Source organism: Equus asinus, chromosome 12 (assembly GCF_041296235.1).
Source record: "Equus asinus isolate D_3611 breed Donkey chromosome 12, EquAss-T2T_v2, whole genome shotgun sequence".
NCBI classification, from domain to species: domain Eukaryota; kingdom Metazoa; phylum Chordata; class Mammalia; order Perissodactyla; family Equidae; genus Equus; species Equus asinus.
In genome coordinates this window covers 82,192,480-82,211,239 of record NC_091801.1, presented here as the reverse complement: position 1 = coordinate 82,211,239, position 18,760 = coordinate 82,192,480, and the positions used below count along the sequence as shown (strand labels likewise).

At 54.9% G+C, this 18,760-nt stretch overlaps 1 protein-coding gene across 1 annotated transcript in view; it reads left to right on the top strand.

Moving 5' to 3' along the window:
- The window catches only part of AGO2 (argonaute RISC catalytic component 2), a 106,923-nt gene that overhangs the window by 74,752 nt on the left and 13,411 nt on the right, over nt 1-18,760 (top strand). The window contains exons 5-15 of the mRNA XM_044781122.2: nt 389-525; nt 1,392-1,526; nt 2,321-2,408; nt 3,737-3,884; nt 4,748-4,867; nt 5,025-5,147; nt 7,845-7,978; nt 9,707-9,891; nt 11,218-11,377; nt 15,193-15,283; nt 17,384-17,578. Coding sequence (XP_044637057.2) covers nt 389-525; nt 1,392-1,526; nt 2,321-2,408; nt 3,737-3,884; nt 4,748-4,867; nt 5,025-5,147; nt 7,845-7,978; nt 9,707-9,891; nt 11,218-11,377; nt 15,193-15,283; nt 17,384-17,578 — 1,516 coding nt within the window. The remainder of the gene's footprint in view (nt 1-388; nt 526-1,391; nt 1,527-2,320; nt 2,409-3,736; nt 3,885-4,747; nt 4,868-5,024; nt 5,148-7,844; nt 7,979-9,706; nt 9,892-11,217; nt 11,378-15,192; nt 15,284-17,383; nt 17,579-18,760) is intronic.

Sequence of the window (18,760 nt, the reverse complement as noted above, 5' to 3'; positions counted from 1 at the left end):
CACTGCATGTGCTCGAGGCCCCGTGCAGCCAGAGCCTGTCCCAGCAGCCACGTGCCCCCGAGCGGGAAACCCAGCGGGCAGGGGAGCCCGGCTCACAGGAACTTCTCCCTGGGTCTCCACCGTATGTGACACATTTACACATCTCGCTGTTCCTGCGGCGAGGACGTGCGTCCCCAAGGCTGCACTTTACACCGTGTCCCCCACAGCCAGCCGTGGACACAGGCACCGTGCCGTTGAGTCACAGCAGCTTTACATGGAGAAAAAGGCGGAATTACTGACGAGTGCAAGTGTTAGCCTGCCTGGTCGATGTGGGGGTGCCAGCAGACGTGGACTCAGCCTGTTCTTTCCTAAAGACGCGCCTGGTCAGACGAGGGGTCTCTTGTTTCAGGTACACCCCCGTGGGCCGCTCCTTCTTTACCGCCTCTGAGGGCTGCTCCAACCCGCTTGGTGGGGGCCGAGAAGTGTGGTTTGGCTTCCATCAGTCCGTCCGACCTTCTCTTTGGAAAATGATGCTAAATATTGACGGTAAGCAAAACGCTGGTCCTTCTTGTGGGGTGGAGTTGTGGGCTTGCTGAGGGGCAAAGACCTTGGGGAGGGCCCGTGTGGCTGGCTCCAAACAGGGCCTTTGTCAGGGCCAGGGATGCTGCATCACGCTGGGCCCGCCTCACCTTCTAGTTAGGTCAGGCACTGGTCCTCACACTTGCCCGTCAGAGCCCCCTGCGGGGTCCACTCCAGAGAGTGTGGTTCAGGGGTGGGGGCTGAGGTGGGCCTGAAATCTGCATCTCTAACAAGTTCCCAGATGCTGCTGGTATACACTGGGGCAGGTTCGGGTTTTCTTGAGACTGATGAATGGGCCTCCCGCTGCTAGCTCCCCTTTGTGTCACGTGTTCATTTCAGCCTGGTCGGTCCGAGCACAGGGTAGCTGAGTAGGCATCAGCCCCGTCTGTCACCTTCCGGCTGGGCTCCTTCAGGTCTGGGGGGTTGCCTGCCCCCTTGGGAGACTCAGCTCCTCCCAGCGTTGGATCACACAGGGAGTGGTCAGCTTCAGAGAGATGTAGACCAAGGGTAGCCAGGAAATCGAGGGCTTATGGTTGTCATCATCTGTTGGGTTCTTTAAACCCAGTTTTATCCTCAGAAGGTAACTTTCTCTCTAGACTCTACCAACCCCTTACTGTTGCCCGTGACCAGAGGGAGTGTCAGCAGCCCGTGACCAGGCACGAACCCCCCCTCTGGCTCTGTCCCGCCTCTGAGGCCCGAGTGTGAACTCTGCCACGCTCGTCCCTGGCCTGCGGCAGGTGCTCCAGGCTGTTGGGGGTCGGCCATGGAAAGGGCACCATCGAGCCAACCTCAGTCCTGCTTTAGCTTTTGTCTCTTTCTTTTCCCACCTACAGTCTCAGCAACAGCGTTTTATAAGGCACAGCCAGTGATCGAGTTTGTTTGTGAAGTTTTGGATTTTAAAAGTATTGAAGAGCAACAAAAACCTCTGACAGATTCCCAAAGGGTGAAGTTTACCAAAGAAATCAAAGGTAACTCACTGCCTATGTGTTGGGGTGGCGGCCGCAAGGCCCTGCTCCTCGCTGTGCGTCTTGAGTTCTGGCTCCTACCCGTGTTTCTAAGGGGCTGGGGGGGGCAGGAGAAGGGAGCCATCACGTGCATTACACCCATTTCACGGGTGGGGGTAGGAATGTTCTAAATAAATGGCTTTCTGTGCGGGGTGAGGAACAGATCTGTGAGCCGGCAGTGTCCCCCTCGTGGGTGTCAGGACCAGAGAGCAGCAGCACTATCTCGTGACATTCTCGAGCGGGAGGCACCTTCTCATTCCTGTCATTTAACCCCCACAAGTCTGGCCCCACTGAAGCTGATTTCCATTTGGGGAAACACAGTCCGGGGTCAGTCACCTGGCTTGGGTCCTCCTGCTCGTCAGTGGAGACTTGGCGGTCCCCTCTGCACCTGTCCTTTTCAGAGGGCATTCTAAAGGCCATCAGCAGTCCTCGCTCTAAAAATAGTCCTGAAAGAAGTACAGAAAGCTGGGCTGGCAGATGCCACGCTCTCAGCTGAGCCCATGGTCTCCTTTCAAGACTAGTGTCCTGGCTCCAGCCTTGGCATTTCTGGGATGGAGGGCGTCCCTCTGGGTGAGGTGGGCCCAGCCCAGGGTCACCCCCTCCCCCTCTCAGGGCGAGAGAGCCCCACAGCTGCTCCAGAACGCCCTCGATGTGGGTCTGTGGGCGCAGTTCCTGTAAAAACCGGTCTGAAGGTGGGCGTTGTGCCCCGGGCCCGGGCCGAGCCCTGCCGCTGAAGCGCGGCTGTTCTGTGTTGCCAGGTCTAAAGGTGGAGATAACGCACTGCGGGCAGATGAAGAGGAAGTATCGCGTCTGCAACGTGACCCGGCGGCCCGCCAGCCACCAAACGTAAACGGCCCTCCTTTCAAACTCACATCAGCTCTGACCTTCACTGTCACTCAGATGTCCAAACTCTGGAGCAGTGACTCTTCTGGAAAGGACTTTTATTCTAGTTGTGAAATTCCAAAACTACATCTTTGGCTCAGCCAGTTCCAGACTTCAGCTAATGAAATAAAACAATGAAATTCCACCTGTCTGGGAAGGAAGGGGGTGGTGGCTCCCTGTCCATCTTCCTCCTTGAGTTTTATAGGCGAGAGAAGGAGTTTTTTGTTTGTTTTCCAGTCCTCGGTGCTGAGGGTAGTCCTGGGAGGGAGGGGCGTCAGTGGACGAGGCCCGGACTCGCAGGCACAGCCCGACCCAGGCTGGTGCTGGGGCATTCGTCTCACGCTATGTGCTCTGCCGTTATTTCATGAAGAGTTTGGGATCCAGATCCTGTAGTAACTAGCCTGCCCACAAGGAGACGGTGCGCCTTAGGTTGTCTGTGTTCATTTGGGAGGAAAAGTGATAGATTTGGCCCCTGCAATCCACCTTGAGGTCCTCTGGGTCCAGTGAGGACTCGTTTGTTTCTGTCTTGGTCATTCTGTGGAAGATGCCTGGTCTGTCACTAGGCACTGGGGACACCACGATGCCCAGTGCCCAGTCGAGCAGGAGGGCGAGAGAAGCCTGTGTGCTGGTCCCTGTGATTTCCTCCAACCGATCAGAGCAGAGGAGCTGGTAGACGTCCCCTGGCCTGAGCCGGCACGGAGGCCCACTCGCCCATGCGTGCAGGACACCACCATGTCCCCCATCCCTGCACACGGGCTTCTCCTGCCTTAGCCCAACCACATGTGCCGTGGATGCCCAAGCAGACCCGGCCGTCCCTTTCTTTACCCTCTCCTGGAAGGTTTCAGGTTCTCTGGGGTGGGCATCAGGAGCACTTGGCCCATAAATGGCTTTCAGAGTCAGTCGAATCCGTGGTCAGCTGGAAGGTGCACAGGCCGTTGTTTCTGGATTTGTCCTCATTTGTCCTGAATCCCTTACATATACTGTAGACACCGTGTGTCATTTGTGATTATTGCATATTGTAGGCATGTAAGTATTTTTTATTTCCCAACTCCAGAGATAAAAGTTTAGGGACTCAGGAATATTCCAGATAACCCAGAGGGTGCGATTTGGTTTGGATCCCTGGGAAGTGCTTTGAAGATTTGCTCCCCACACATCACCCTGCACCTTCTTCAGACCTCGGAAAGCAGACCCACTAGTGCAGCCCTGGATGAGCCGGCGTGTGCAGGGCTCTGCTCCCTGTCCCCCGGGGGTCCTGGGAGCTCTGGGCCTGAGCCCCCTCTCTGCTTCCCTAGGTTCCCGCTGCAGCAGGAGAGCGGGCAGACGGTGGAGTGCACAGTGGCCCAGTACTTCAAGGACAGGCACAAGCTGGTTCTGCGCTATCCCCACCTCCCATGTTTACAAGTCGGACAGGAGCAGAAACACACCTACCTTCCCCTCGAGGCAAGTCCCACCTCCCTCGCGTCTGTGGGCTGGTAGAGCTTCTGTGGGTGGGGGCCGTGCAGCCCAGACAAATGGCAAGGGCCCAACTTGGCTCCCAAACTTGGTCATCCCTGCCACTGTGGGGCCTCGGGCAGGTTAACGGATGCCGTCGAGCCTCAGTTTCCCCATTAATGTGGTGGGCTTGATAACTGTCTCCTAGGATTCATGTGAGTTGAGAGCATGGGACCTGCTGGGCAGAGTAGAAAGTGCTCAGAAAATATACTGTCTTTCTTCGTTTCTTGTCTAAAATTCTCTTCTTGTTTGAAAAATCCTTGCTTTGGGAAAGATCAAATGCTGAAACTAAGACACGAGTTTTAACTCTTTTTCCGTTAGTGCTTTAAATTCTTAGTAGTGGTCCAGTTACTCAACATCTGAGGCCTTGGTTTGGTTTTTCCCTTGCCATTGTCCAGAAGGTAGACTTCCTTCCCATCCGCAGGCAGCTTTATACTCCCACGTTCTGAGGACAGTGTCCACAAAACCCAACCTCAGGACGCCGACCAGCCCGTGCTGGCGGCTGGTCTCCGAGGCTGTGCCACCTTTTACCAGTGCAGTTCCTGACTCGTGTTTGTATTACGCTGGGTTTACTTAGGTGGGTATTTCTGTTGTCAGCCAAAGGGCTGTGGAGCAGCCTTGCAGCCATGCTGTTCCTCGTGGCTCTCAGGAACAGCCACCACCAGCGGCATTTACGTAGTGTTTCACAGTTTACACTTGAGGAAGAGATGTGTCCCAGGCAGAGCCAGGGCGCTAGTCCTCGTGCTTGCCCTCAGCCGTGCCAGCTCCCCCAGCACTAGTGCTGACACCATGTTTGTGCATCCTCTTCATAGGTCTGTAACATAGTGGCAGGACAGAGATGTATAAAAAAGCTGACTGACAATCAGACCTCAACCATGATCAGAGCGACTGCCAGGTCAGCGCCCGATCGGCAAGAAGAGATTAGCAAACTGGTGAGTGTCTCCTCCTCGGGGCCAGTCCTGGGGTGGGGGCAGCCTCGGGAGTCCAGTGCACAGAACAGGGAGCCCCTAATGATTTGCACAATATGGCTTCTAGAAAGAAACAAAAACCATCTGTGACTCTCTGCCTCTTCTTTCTTCCCTTTTCAAGATGAGAAGTGCAAGTTTTAATACCGATCCGTATGTTCGTGAATTTGGCATCATGGTCAAGGACGAGATGACAGATGTGACTGGGCGGGTCCTCCAGCCACCCTCCATCCTCTACGGGGGCAGGGTACGTGGAAGGCGGGGCCAGGAGAATGGCTTGTGGGTGTTGGGAGTGTGTGGTGGCAAGTTGATGGCAGAGCCGCAGCATTTGACCCTTTTCAGGGTGGAACCATCACCACAAGTGTAGACCATGGCCAGGGTACCACAGGTGTAGACCGTCGCCAAGGTAAAGGACTCTTCCACCTCTCCTCCAAGCCTTCTGGCAGTTTCGGTGCTTTGCAAAGGGCTGGCTTTCCTTGGCCCTTGTGAAGTTTTCAGAATTACCCTTTTTCTTTTCAAAAGGTAATTTTTGTTATCCCGTCAAAATTTTAAAAACATGGTTGTTTGTATGATGGATTCTCTGCCAGTGATGAATTATTTTCCAGAAGCTTCTACTGATTTTCCGTTTCTAACGTCTGTTTTGGAGGTATTTGGTAGCAAGTATAGCAGGTAGTCCCAGGCACAGGGTTTTCTGTTTGTTTGTTTTTGCCTGTTCAACCTCTAGCTTTTTTCAGATGGACTCGAAGGTGTCCTGACCATTGAGCCCTTTAGAGCTCGCAAGAAGGGTCTTCTCTCACTCGCTCTTGGGCTCAGCATTTCTGGGTGGGTGGGCAGAGCCTGGGGGCCTTCCCCTCAAAGATCGCTGGCTTGGCTCTTCAGCAAACACCGGTGAAGCGGTTCTGCCTGACGCGACAGCTTTCTCTCCCATGGCACGTTACTCTGGTTCTCAGGACCTGATGCAAGGTTTAGTTTAGTTTTGTTTGTAGGGTTTTTCCTTTCTTAATAATTTTTATTTTTTAAAATGTTTCACAGTTTAAAAGGTACGAAAAGTTAATGTAAAAAGTCTCTTTTTTCCCAGCTGTCGGCTGCTTCCCAGGAAGCAGTTGGTGTTCCCTTTCTCCTTCCTAAGGTCACCCAGGGATTATCATGTATTTTTTTCACCCCTTTTTATGCAAATAGCAGCATATTAAATACACCCTGTGCCATGCTTTTTTTTTTGCTTGGCATTTTGTCTTAGAGCCCTCAGAGATCTTGGCGATGATTCCACATGGACGAGACAGTGGCTCCTTCTCTGACTGTTGCCTGGGTGCCCTGTCCTTGCAGTGGGCGTGGGTGGTGCTCCCCATTCTCTGGTGGAGGACTTCGGAGCAAGGCCTCTTGACTCCTTCTCACCTTACGTGTGCACCTGCTGTGCCCGGACACTGCAGACACGCACCTTTTTAGCCCCCTGGCAACCGTAGGAGGAAAGGCCTTTGAGTTTCTTTCACAAGTGAGTGACGAGATGCCCAAGAAAAGTGAGAGATTTACGTGGCCCTCACATGGTAACCCCAAGATCGCAAATGCAGTGTTTTTTCACTGTCCCATACTCATCTGTTTCACCGACTTTCCATCTCTTAGTAAAGACAGGAGTGGTCTGGAAAACAAAATAGCTCTTGTAATCTAACCTTGCAAAAAATATTAGAATTGTAGGGATTCAAAGTTCAAAATGCTTCTAAATGAAGAGATTTCCCCAGAGTTCTGAAATATTTTAGTGGGAACAAACACTCCTCATCTCCTGCCCTACCCATTGTCTACTGTTAGAGCAGAACATTTAGCCGTCCCCCAGGGGACGATTGGCAGTGTCTAGAGACGAGCGTCTAGTAAGCAGAGTGCTACCATCCCACGTGCACAGGACAGCCCCCCAACTGCCATCCCCCCAGATGTCAGGAGTGCCGAGGCTGAGAAACACACGGACGGTCAGAGCCCATTTTTATTAAGACTCTGTGTGTGTGTGTTTTCACTAAGATTGGAATGCCAGACCATTGGTGCTGGCTACTCTTAGAGAGGAGGCTGGCGGAAGCAGGGCAGTAGTTATAAAACTATAGGAAACAAAAGCATTCATCGCTATAATATTTGGTTTTTACAAAGGCTTATATTACTTTTGTAAGAAAAAAAGTTTTTCTGCTAAAAACACTTCTGCAGAGTAAATGACAGCAGCTCACATGCAGCCCTGCCCTCCTGCACATGGCCCCTCCTGACCATCCGTCACCCTCCAGAATCACTTCAAGGCAATTCAGAGATTCCTTAGATGACGGTGTTAGGACCTGGTGCTTTCTGGTTGAGATGACAAAATTAGGTGGAGGCATTACTTGCTATTTCTCTTTCCCAAAGGAATTAGCTTTGTGGAATGTGGGATGTGGAGTCGGGGGAGTGAGGGCTCAGTCCCAGCTGGCCTGTCCGCTGCCTGGCCACGGGACTGGAAAGAAGCACTTTGACTTCTCTTCCCTTCCCTGGCTGCCTTTCTGATAGTTGATAAGGTAAAATAAATGAAAGCATTTTATAAATCAGGAGGCCTTCCTGTGGCATCACAGGGTGCTTCCATTCTTCCGGGCTACCCATGATGTTGGAGGCAGCTCTGGACCCTCTCTGCTCTCCTCCTTGGCCCTATCTGTCCTCTGTCCACCACTCCCTCCAACCATCCTTTTGTCCCTCTCTGTCCGCTCCTCATCCACTCCTCCATCCTCTGTCCATCTCTTCATCCTTCCATCCATCTGTCCATCCTGCAGACATCTGCGGGCCCCCTGCAGCGTTAGGCAGCACAGACGGGAGACTACATGAAGGTTTGGTTCTTAGCCTCAGGAGCCCCCATTTGTCGGACCAACAGCAGTAGAGAGAGTGACAAAATCCAAGGTCAGAGGAGTATGTCTCCCATTTTTTCTCACTCTAAACTTCTTGCTGTTTGCAGAATAAAGCGATTGCCACCCCTGTCCAGGGCGTCTGGGACATGAGGAACAAGCAGTTTCATACGGGCATTGAGATCAAGGTGTGGGCCATTGCGTGCTTCGCCCCCCAGCGCCAGTGCACGGAAGTCCACCTTAAGTAAGGCTGCTTGAAGGCCAGAGCACCTGGCCCTAGATGGGCAGGGACAGAGTGGCTGCGGGGAAGGCCGCTCTCGGGGCTGGGGGCAGGGGTCGTGGGCTCAGTTCTGATAGCAGGGATCGGCAGCCTTGCCCTGTAGAGAACACTTGTGGGGGTGGGCGGGGCCCGGAAACGTGGGCCGCCTCAAGGCTGCTTTTACTTCTTGGGCCCATTATGGAGTAAGTGTGGAAAAGTAGTGCCGATTATGTAAGGAACAAAACAGTAAGTGAAGAATAAGTTTAAAACTTAGGAGCAAAAGAGGAGATTGCATACAGTGAACTAAAATTGTTTTTAAAAAACACTTCAATTTCCTATTTCTGTGTCAACCCAGCCTGGCCCAGGCATCAGACCCTTTGAAAGTAGCACCATAAACATATAGCTTTGTCACTCACGCTTTTGTGCCAAACATACTCAACAGGGTAAAAGAAAGCCATTGCTTCCCACCTCCCTTGAGAGGAAGCAGGAGGAAAACTGCAAAGTCTGAGAAGCATGGCAGATGATTCTGAAAAGCTGCGGCTTGTAGAAAGTTCTGCGGGGGCTGGCCCGGTGGCACAGCAGTTAAGCTCATGCTCTGTGTTGGCGGCCTGGGGTTTGCAGGTTCAGGTCCCGGGTGCGGACCTACACACCGCCCATCAAGCCATGCTGTGGTGGCGTCCCACGTACAAAATAGAGGAAGACGGGCATAGATGTTAGTTCGTGGCCAATCTTCCTCAGCAAACAAAAGAAAGAAAGTTCTTGAGAGCTGTCTGTCAGAGGCTGTCTTTCTTCCATGCCGCCATCGGAACGAGCTGTCGTTTATTCAGCTGGAAGCACAGGGAGGGCTTGGGAAGCAGGCTAAAGGTTGGGGTCTGGACACCGAGCGCCTCTCCTCCCTGCTTTCTGTCTTTGGCCGTCATTTCATTTGCCTGGAGCTGCGTGGCCCCGATGTAAATTCACACACAGATAGAAGTGCAGGTGCACGCTCGTGTATTTCCCTACCTGCGTTCGTGTAGGAGACCGAACACTGGCTGGGTTGGATTGGAGTGTCCTTACCCTCATTATAGAAAGCGACGTTATTTTTATTACTAAGCTTAAAATAGAAGCGGTGGCTCTGTGTCGCGCCCGCCTGCGCCCGCACAAGGCCGGCGGCGGCAGCTGCAGCCTTCCCCCAGCTGTGGGTGGTGGTTTTCTCCCGTGATTATGTCATCCACATTCCAAGTTGTGCACACGAGAATAACTGGGGGAAGAGATCCAAGGGGACCGCCAGCTCGCAGTCTTCCTCACTCTGACAACGTGTGGCGCCCGGAGCTGGTGTGCTGGCTGCGTTCTGAACCAGCACTCGGCCTGGTCTGTCCTGCTGCACGTGCGGCAGCCACTCCACGCAGCACTTTAAAAAGACGGCACTTGTCACCGCAACCTGGGAGCGTCACAGCTGGTGCGGCAGCATGGGTGTGAGTGGAAGTCTTCTGTTGTGTCGTGCAAAATAGCCACAAGTGACTTTTCAGTGAGCTGTGTGTGTGCCTAGCATCCGTCACGTTTTTCGGAAGTAAGCATGTTGACGTGGCCTTGTCCAGGACGTAGATTCTGAGCTCAGTAAGAACGGTCTTGGGTTTGGTTTTGTTAGAATTGTGCCCTTCACTGAGGGCCTGTGGTGCGTCTGTATCCTTTGGTGCTTGTGGCGCATTTGGTGTAACGTGCCTTCTCCTTCAGGTCCTTCACAGAGCAGCTCAGAAAGATCTCCAGAGACGCTGGGATGCCCATCCAGGGCCAGCCGTGCTTCTGTAAATATGCCCAGGGGGCGGACAGCGTGGAGCCCATGTTCAGGCATCTGAAGAACACGTACGCCGGCCTTCAGCTGGTGGTGGTCATCCTGCCTGGCAAAACCCCTGTTTACGGTAGGCCTTCGGCAGCCCTCTGGCTTGTGGGTGCTTGTCGCACCCTGAGCTCTTTGTGTTTGTGCCTCTGAGGAGGAGCTCGCTCCTGCCATGCGTGCACTGAGAAAGACAAGGTGGTTTCTGTCGCTGCCAGGCAAGGGCTCAGGGCCACCCTCGCCAGCCTCATCTGAGGCCACAGTCCCTGGAAGCCAGCACGTGGGCAGTCATCTTATCCACTGCTGACTCGAATTCTGGCCAGAAGGAGGGACATTCACTCAGGGCACTCAGGGTCATCCACGAGGGGGCCGTCTGTCTGCAATCTCTGTGCTCACTTCAGAATTTTCTAGAAGTTCTTCAGAGTCCTTCACACCAGATGGCAATTGCACATTCATTCAGTTCAAATTGACCAGGCCTCTGTGATGATGTCCCAGGCCCTGGAGAACTCAGATTAACCAGACAGCCTTCCGTTCTGGGAGCTCCCAGGCCGGTGGGGAGGGATGTGTAGGCAGTGATCACCCAGCAGGGTGGCAGGCGCTCCCTGAGGTCTGTCGGGAGCACTGTGGGAGGGAGCCCAGTGGCTCCCAGGGGCAGTTGTTTGGAATGCGAGCCTGTGGTGTGTGAAGCTGTGGGGCAAAGGGAAGAGGGTGAGACTTGATTGGTGTCACCGACCAGATCTCCTGTCTAGGCAGTGACAGAATACAGGCATACAAAGTCACGCTGCTCCCCTCCAAGGTGCATATCCAGACAAAAGAGGGAAAGAGAAAGCCCTTGCGGTTTCCATCCGTTTCCACAGGACTGCCCAGGGAGCAGGTGACCAGCTGCTTCGTGAAAGAGTCCAGAAACAGAGGGGTGTGGGCGTCGATAGGTCTTTGATGTTGGATTTGCATTTGCTGAGGATCTTGAGGATGCCAGAGTTTTTATTTTTAACTACTCACGCATTTGCTTGCAACTCTGAGCGCTCTGATAGAAGGTGGCACTGCAGTCAGGATGCTAAGCCCTCGGTCCCAGACTGGCTCTGCCTGTGCTGCCCATGCCATCCTGGATAAGTGACTGAGATGGGCTTCGCTCCCGAGTGAGGGTGAGGCTTCCACAGGCAGTGTAGGTGTGCGCAGTGCTGGGGCCGCAGCTGGAGCCCGGGTGCCCTGACCTCCCTCTGCCTGCCAGGCACCCTCTCCCACAGCTTGGCTACAGATGGCGCTGGGCAGACGAGCCTGACGCAGCTGCCGTGGTTGCTTACTCACGTGCCCCTTTGCAGTTTCTGCGGAGGGGGCGGCCAGGGCTTTCGGGGCAAGCTAAGGAAGGGGTGCCTGTGAGAGCCATCACATGTCCACCTTTTGTGCTTCACAGCCGAGGTCAAGCGCGTGGGAGACACGGTGTTAGGGATGGCCACACAGTGTGTGCAGATGAAGAATGTGCAGAGGACCACGCCGCAGACCCTGTCCAACCTCTGCTTGAAGATCAATGTCAAACTGGGAGGCGTGAACAACATCCTACTGCCACAGGGGAGGTAAGGCTGGCCCTTCTGCCATGTGTGGAGTGTTAACTGCGTGATGCCAGTGGGATGGGGGTGTTGCACAGGTAGGCGGGGTCGGCTCTCCTGTGCCGAGCGCTGTCCTGGACATGACAGATAATAGACGTGAGTAAGACACAGGGCCCGGTTGCTCGTGCTCTAGGGGACCCTAGGCATCTGCGGGGCATTGAGTGCCATGACCAGCTTCCCTGAGAGAGAGGAAGACAGACTGCAGGGACCAGAGAAGAAGGGACTCCTCACCCCATCCAGGGCCAGGGGTCCCACAACGTGAGACATGGTGACTGCACTGTGAAAGGGAGCAAGCCAGGCAGAGGAGGGAGCCATGAAGGACCAGGAGACGGGCTCCCTGATGAGAGTTCATCCCCTGGAGCGCGGAGCCACGGCTGCCGTGTAGACCTGAGTGCTCCCTGTGCTTCCCAAGCCAGGCTGGTGCCGATGCTGCCTGGTGCTGCCCATGCTTGGAACGTAGCCCTTTGGACTGAAAAGCTCTGCATGGGAGCTCACCATCGGGGGGTTTCAGGCCGAGGCCACGATCTGTGGCCAGGTGCTAGGGGCCGAGGGGAGGGAGGTTGGAGCTGCAGGGTCCTCAGGTACCTCCTGGGCCTGGCGTGCAGCCCTGGGTGCTTGAGGGCAGGGCTAAGGTTAGCTTTTGCCCTCAGAGACCAGCAGCCTCTGATGCAGGCAAGACGAGAGGACTCCATCAAGAGAGATTGTGGAGGAAATTGTATCGTTGAAGAACCCAGCAATTGTCTTAGCATTTGAAAGGCAGACACTGGCGCCGTCAGGTTGTTTGACGCACTCGCCCTCCACTGACTCAGACTGGCCTCGTGCAGGAGTAGTGCTCGGGAAGACAGTCGGCATCCTTGCTGCTTTCGTTTATTTGGAAAATAGGCATTAATGAGCACTAACCGTGTGCAGAGCCCTCCAGCCTGTGCTGAGGTTGCCCCAGTGTTCGCGCATCTGAGTGAGCATCCGAATCAGCTGCATGCCTTGTTAAACGACGGAGGGTTCTGATCCCAGCTGGATTAGGACCCAAGTGCCTGCCTCGCTAGCAAGTTGCCAGATGGTGCTGCTGCTGGTCCAGGGACCACACTTTGAGAAGCGCTGAGATACTGTTGACTGGAAGGAGTTGGTTGAGTTCATTCGGAGGCAGCGTGGTAAAGTGGAAACAGCCCAGACTTAGAGTCTGACAGGTTTGAACCTGGATATTGGCTCTGCATTGAGGGGACCCTCTGCTCACTCGGTCCACAGGAGTGAGGACCTGTTGAGAGCAGGTGGTGAACCGAAGGTGCCGTTCGCTCGGTCTGCAGGTCCTGTGTTGATTGAGTGCCTACTGTGTGCCCGGAGTTGGGGCCAGAGCAGGGAGGACAGGGACCAGAGTCCTAGCCCTCTAATGGAGGGACCCGTACAAGAGGGTCCATAACTGCGTCACATTTGACTTTACAGGTGAGCAGCAGTGATGTAGCGAGTGGGGCAGGAGCTCAGGAGGGTGAGCAGCTGGGGTTTCTGTGGTGGGGGTCTCTCGGAGAAGGTGGCGCTGAGCAGGCAGCAGGCGCCGAGGCAGCACACATGTGGACGCCTGCAAGAAGAGCATTCCAGACCGAGGGCACAGGCCATGCAGGGGCACTGTGGTGGGAGCCTGCCGGGTGGGTTGGGAGTTGTTCTAGGGAAGGGCTGAGGGGCGGAGGGCGGGCTGGCTGGCAGGGGCCCGAGAGCTGCTGGGGTGCTGGGGCTCCCTCTGGGCAGGATGCATCCACTGGAGGTTTGCGATTGAAGATGGGGTTCTTCTGATCTTGTTCTGAAGGCCATTCTGGCTCCGCGTGGAGTGGGAACCAGGAGCCTCCTGTGTTATCCCAGGAGGGGCGCTGGTGGTGGCAGGGGGTGTTTTGAAGATGAGCTGCGGGCTTGCTGACAGGTCAGGTTTGGGCTATGAATGAAAGAGGAGCATCAAAGATGAGTCCAAGGCTCTTGGCCTTGCTATCTGCAGAGACAAGGCAATATTCACGGATGAGGAAGCTCCGAGGGCTGTGCAGAGGTGAGCAGGTCGGCCTCTGAGGGGGGATAGAGGGTGGGCAGAAGAAACAGTCTGGTGTCAGAAGTATATGTTTAGAGGTCCCTGGGTGTGGACATGGTTATTTAAAACCAGGAGGCTGGTGAGACCCCTCAGGGCAGGGTGTAGACAAGGAAGTATGTCTGAACCCTCAGTTCTGGGGATTCGAGGGTTAAAAAGGTCGTGGAGGTAAGGAGCCAGCAGTGGAGCTTGAGACGGGAGAGGAGAATGGAGAAGCAAGCCAAGCGGGTCCTAGACCCCAAGGGCAGTGTGTTCTGTGTCACATGGTGGGGACAGGCCAAGAATGATGAGGGCTGAGGCTCGACCATTTGCAAAGAGGAATCTTGTTGCCATGGCAGCTCAAAGTCTGCTTGGGAGAGGCCTGAGAGCAGCCAGGAGGCAGGCAGTGGGGAGCTGCTGGCTCCTCCCTTCCAGAGCAGGGCACTCGCAAGCACTGGGACACCTGCTGCGTCTTGTCACCAACACTGCCACCACCATTTGTAGGAGTGGTGGGCTTGGAGAAGACACCGCCCCCAACCGTGCCGACTGGCCCTGCCTTACATTCCTGACCCTGAGCTTCAGGGGGGCCCCTGGTGACCCCTGGGAGAAGGCCCCCAGGTGTGGTTGGAACCACACGAGGATGGAAGGGGGAAACTTGTCCCCATTTTATAGAAATTGACATAGGGTATACACACTTGCAACACACTCCCTTTCCAGACTCTGGGCGGAGGGCATTCCTAAATGAGTGTGGGGGCTGATGGCTGCAGCCAGGGGAGTTAACGGCATCCCGGGAAGCGACCGTCCAGTGGGAGTCCCGCTGACGTCACTTTCCCGCTGAATTCTTCCCCTGCCTGCGTCGGCAGGCACACTCTGCTGCTTGTTACTGACGAGGAAGAACAGTAACCAGGGCAATAACAGTGTCAGCAGATCCTAGTGTGTGTCATGGGCCAAGCCCTCTGAAAGCACTTGACATGCACGAGCTTATTCAGTCCTCACGACAACCCCAGAAGGTGGGTACTGTTATTGTCTCCATTTTTCAGAAGAGAAAAGCGAGGCATAGAGAGAGTAAGCTCCAGAACGCACAGCTGGCGAGTACTGGTGAGTGACTCCAGGAATACAGTCAGCGTGCAGAGGACCGGGGGAGAGAGCTTAGAGCGCGGCTTCTCAGCTGGGGTGGTTTTGCTCCTCCAGGAACGGGTGGCAATGTCTGGAGACACTTCTGGGTGTCGGGACTTGGTCGTTGCTACTGGCATCTAGTGGGTAGAGAGCAGTGATGCTGGTGAGCAGCCCACAGCACATGGGACAGCCCCTCTTGCCACCAAGAAGTCCCAGCCCCAAGCGTGAGCTGTGCCGAGGGTGAGACACCATGGAGTAGAGTGGCTGCAAGTCAGGGGTTGAATAACAAACCATGGGACTTTTTATTAAGAATTATTTTGGAAATTTGCAAGCATCTACAAAGGTAGGACTCACGCCTCCCTGAGCCCGGCCTCAGCCGCTGTCAGCGCCTGGCCAGTCTAGTCTACACTCCACTCTCCCCCACTGGGTTATTCTGAAGCAGGTCTCAGATCTCGTATCATTTTATCGGTAACGTTTTCTGTATGTGTCATTAAAAGATAAAAGACTCTTTTTAAAAACACAACCACAATACTCTTACCACATGAGTGATGGTGGCGCCAACAACCTCAGAGGTCCAGGCAGCGTCCCGAGCCTCGGCCTCCAATGCTGCTGCTTCCCTCCACAGGCCTCCAGTGTTCCAGCAGCCGGTCATCTTTCTGGGCGCTGATGTCACTCACCCACCCGCTGGGGACGGGAAGAAGCCTTCTATCGCTGCCGTGAGTGTCAGCACTTCCCGCTGGGCCCTCTGTTGGTGACATCCTACCCTGTAGGGACCACAGCCCTCCCTGAGCTGCCTGTGGGGGGGGTACGAAGTCCCATTGCAGCCATGTGGCCAGAGTTTCTTCCTGAAAAGCACTGTGGTTTCCTAGACTGCAGTTGGTGAAGTGAGATCTCAAGGGAAATGGGTCTTGGGGGCCACTGCCGATGGGTGAACATGTTCTGAGAAGCGGCGAGAGTAGTGTGAGTGAGCACTGTCCAAAAAGCCCCAAACCAAACCAGATCTGTCCACGTGGAAGGCTGCTGGGAGGTGGCATTTGTCCTGCAGGCCCCCCCGAGGCCTGGGTGATAATCGATGGCTCCATGGCCCCCCAGGGCACGTGCTGCACCTTGTTTCAACAGTTTCTATTTTTTATTAACAAATGCTAAATGTAAAATAATTACATGGGCTGGAGTTAGCTATCGTCCTTTCCCTGCTCTAACTTGGTGAATTTCCTCCGGGTGGGGGCGTGGCGGCCTTCGTTTCACAGGCGGTCATGGTGCTGAACACCTGTGCTCGTACCTGGCCGTCTGTCCCCTTCTCCTGGAGGCTGAGCCTCACCTCGCCTCTGTGCCCAGAGCTGGCTGCTCTGGGAGGGGCAGCATAATCATTGCTGTGGCCTTTTGTTGAAAAGGACAGACAAGCTTGTACTTAGAATAGTGCAGAGGACAGAGGGTGTTACTCAGAGTCCTCTTTGAGGACCCAATCTTCTACAGCCAAGGTAGCCAAGTGGAGAGAAGGAAGCCTCAGGTGTGAGGTTGTGCGTTCCCAATGTCCCCAGCGGGGACTGCCAGAGTGACGTCTGGGCCACTGTATGTTCCGTCATTGAAGAAACCACCTGTTGATTTTCTTTCCCCGCTAGGGCAGCTCGCCCGTCCTGCCCTCACTCCCTCCAGACTAATCAAATAATGACGTTCTGTTGTCTGAGCACCCACTGCCTACCAGGCCCCGAGCTAGTGCCTAATACATCGCCTCATAATCTTAGGAGGTCATTGTTCCCTCATTTTACACAGGAGCAGGTTCAGAAAGGCTGAGTTCAATCACTGGAGAGAAACAGCAGAAAACACTGCTCAAGGCTGCCTGAGCCTCAGCGTTTAGTTCAAGGCAGTGTTTCTCCTGTGCTGTGCAGGGTGGTGGAGGATCGGCGCACCTGTCGGGTCCCCGTGCACGGGGGCCTCAAGCTCTGATCCCCTCCATTGTGGCGGCTCTTGTTAGAGCAGCCACAGACGCATACGCATCCCCCAGTGTCTCAGATGAGGAACCTGAGGCACCCGCGTGGGCGGGGCCACTGCCCAGCAGCCCAGCCTCCAATCCTGAGATGTGACTGACCCCCAGCCAGGGAGGCCAGAGCACCCCAGGAGCTACAAGCTTCCAAGAGGGCAGTCGTGGGCCCCCAACATATGTCGTGCGTCTGGTGTCATGCAGGGGCTGTGCTTCCTTTGTCAAACGAGCATCACGTAATGTAGTTCTTCCTGCTTGACCCAGCGACACCAATGCCACAACTTCCTGCGTAGACGGCACTGTTTACTGCCCTGAACGTTGTCAGCTCTTTCCGCGTTTGCTTAACGAAGAGCAGCACAGCAGAACAAGCTGGTGTAATTGTCTCTCTCTCACCCTCCATCTGGTTGGCACCTTCAGACAACTAACATGCCAGCTTGCCCTTTGGGACACTCTGCCATTCCTGGGGGTCCAAATCTTGGGGTATTGTGCATTGATGTGCAAATAGCTTCTTTGGGAAAACAATGTGCTTTAAAAAAAAAACTAGGTGCTTTCTTGATGTAATTCAGCTACATCTGACCACAAGCAGCATAAAGGTTCGGAATGATTGCCTGTTTTTTATTAGATAACTTAGGCAAAATTTTATTCTTCGGAACATGTTTATGAGCGCTATTGCCACATACTGACAAGAAGCATAAAGGTGGCAGGCACGTCTGATGAGCCAGTGGCGGTTCACCCTGACGTGAGGGTCACAGTAGAGACGTTCCTGCCTTCTCCAGCGCACGCCCAGGGCAGGGCCTTTCCGGAACTCTTGATGAACCCTCCCTGCATGCCCCAACAGGTCGTGGGCAGCATGGACGCCCACCCCAATCGCTACTGTGCCACCGTAAGGGTCCAGCAGCACCGGCAAGAGATCATCCAAGACCTGGCCGCCATGGTGCGCGAGCTCCTCATCCAGTTCTACAAGTCCACGCGCTTCAAGCCCACACGCATCATCTTCTACCGCGACGGTGTCTCGGAAGGGCAGTTTCAGCAGGTGGTCCGCCTCTTTTCGCTTTACCCATCTCTATCCTCAAAATGTCTTTAATCCACCTGTGTGTCCAGTAGCAGAGCTGCCTGGGTTCCCTAATGAAGAGAGTGATGCAATTTACGTTGTGCCGCAGGGTTTATCTGGTCACAGCGTGGAAGGTGGGCTGGAGGAAGAATGGGCACGGGATTGTTAGGACTCGGGGCCAGGCCAAGGATACCGAGGCAGGATGGGAGAAGAGGAGCAGAGAGGGCGTGGGCTCGGGGCCTGGATTGCTGCGCTGGGGCAGGTTGAGTCTGGGCTGACTTGGCAGTGCAGCTCTCTGGCCGGGGCCCTTCCAGAGCCCAGGCTTTGCCTCACAGGCTGTGCAGAGTGTGGGGCCGGGATACTGTTGTGTCTGGGGGTCCCCCGTGTCTGCAGTGTGAGGGGTGGGCTGGAGCAGGGAGAGTGCAGGGGCAGGGTGAGAACTATGGCAGGGGCCAGGAGGAGGGGTGGGCGGGAACCCTTTTGAAAGTGGGGTCGACAGGACCCGGCCACTATTTGGATGTGGGGAGAGTGGCGGCGTCTTGGCTGATGTGTGTGTCACAGCCTTGGGCTGCTGTCTGGAGGGTGGGGAGCCCAGGGGCCAGGGGAGTGAGGAGGGAATGGGAGTTTGTTGTGCTCTGGTTGGAAGCACCTGCCTGCAGCACCTCCAGGACAAGGTGAGCTGTGGGCAGCAGTGAATGCATCCTAGCCCGGCACTCAGGAGAGTAACACCCTGGCTGTGTCTCCACATTGGCCAGGGGTAACTGCACCGCTGCTCCCACCATGTCCCCAACACACGCTTCAGATAAGTCATAAACATGATTGCCTTCCTGGTCCAGAGGACAAGAAACAGCCCGTCCCTCTGAGGCCCATGGTTGGCGAGGAGACTGAATTGGTGCTCCTTGACTGGCTGGCAGCTCCTGGCCAAGGCGTCTGATTCAAAGCCACTGTGGGGACCAGGGCTGGCAGTTCCTGTGCTGTCTCCTCTCCAGCCCAGAGTCCAATGTGTGCCAGCCAACCTTGAATGCACCTCTTATACAGAACCTTCTGGGTCCCCTCCCTGTGGAAATGTTCTCCCCACTTCCAAGCCCCAGCCTTTGCACCCTCTCTCACAGTCAGTCCTCCTGGAGAGGAGGGCTGGTGCCTCTCTCTGTTTTTATCACTCTT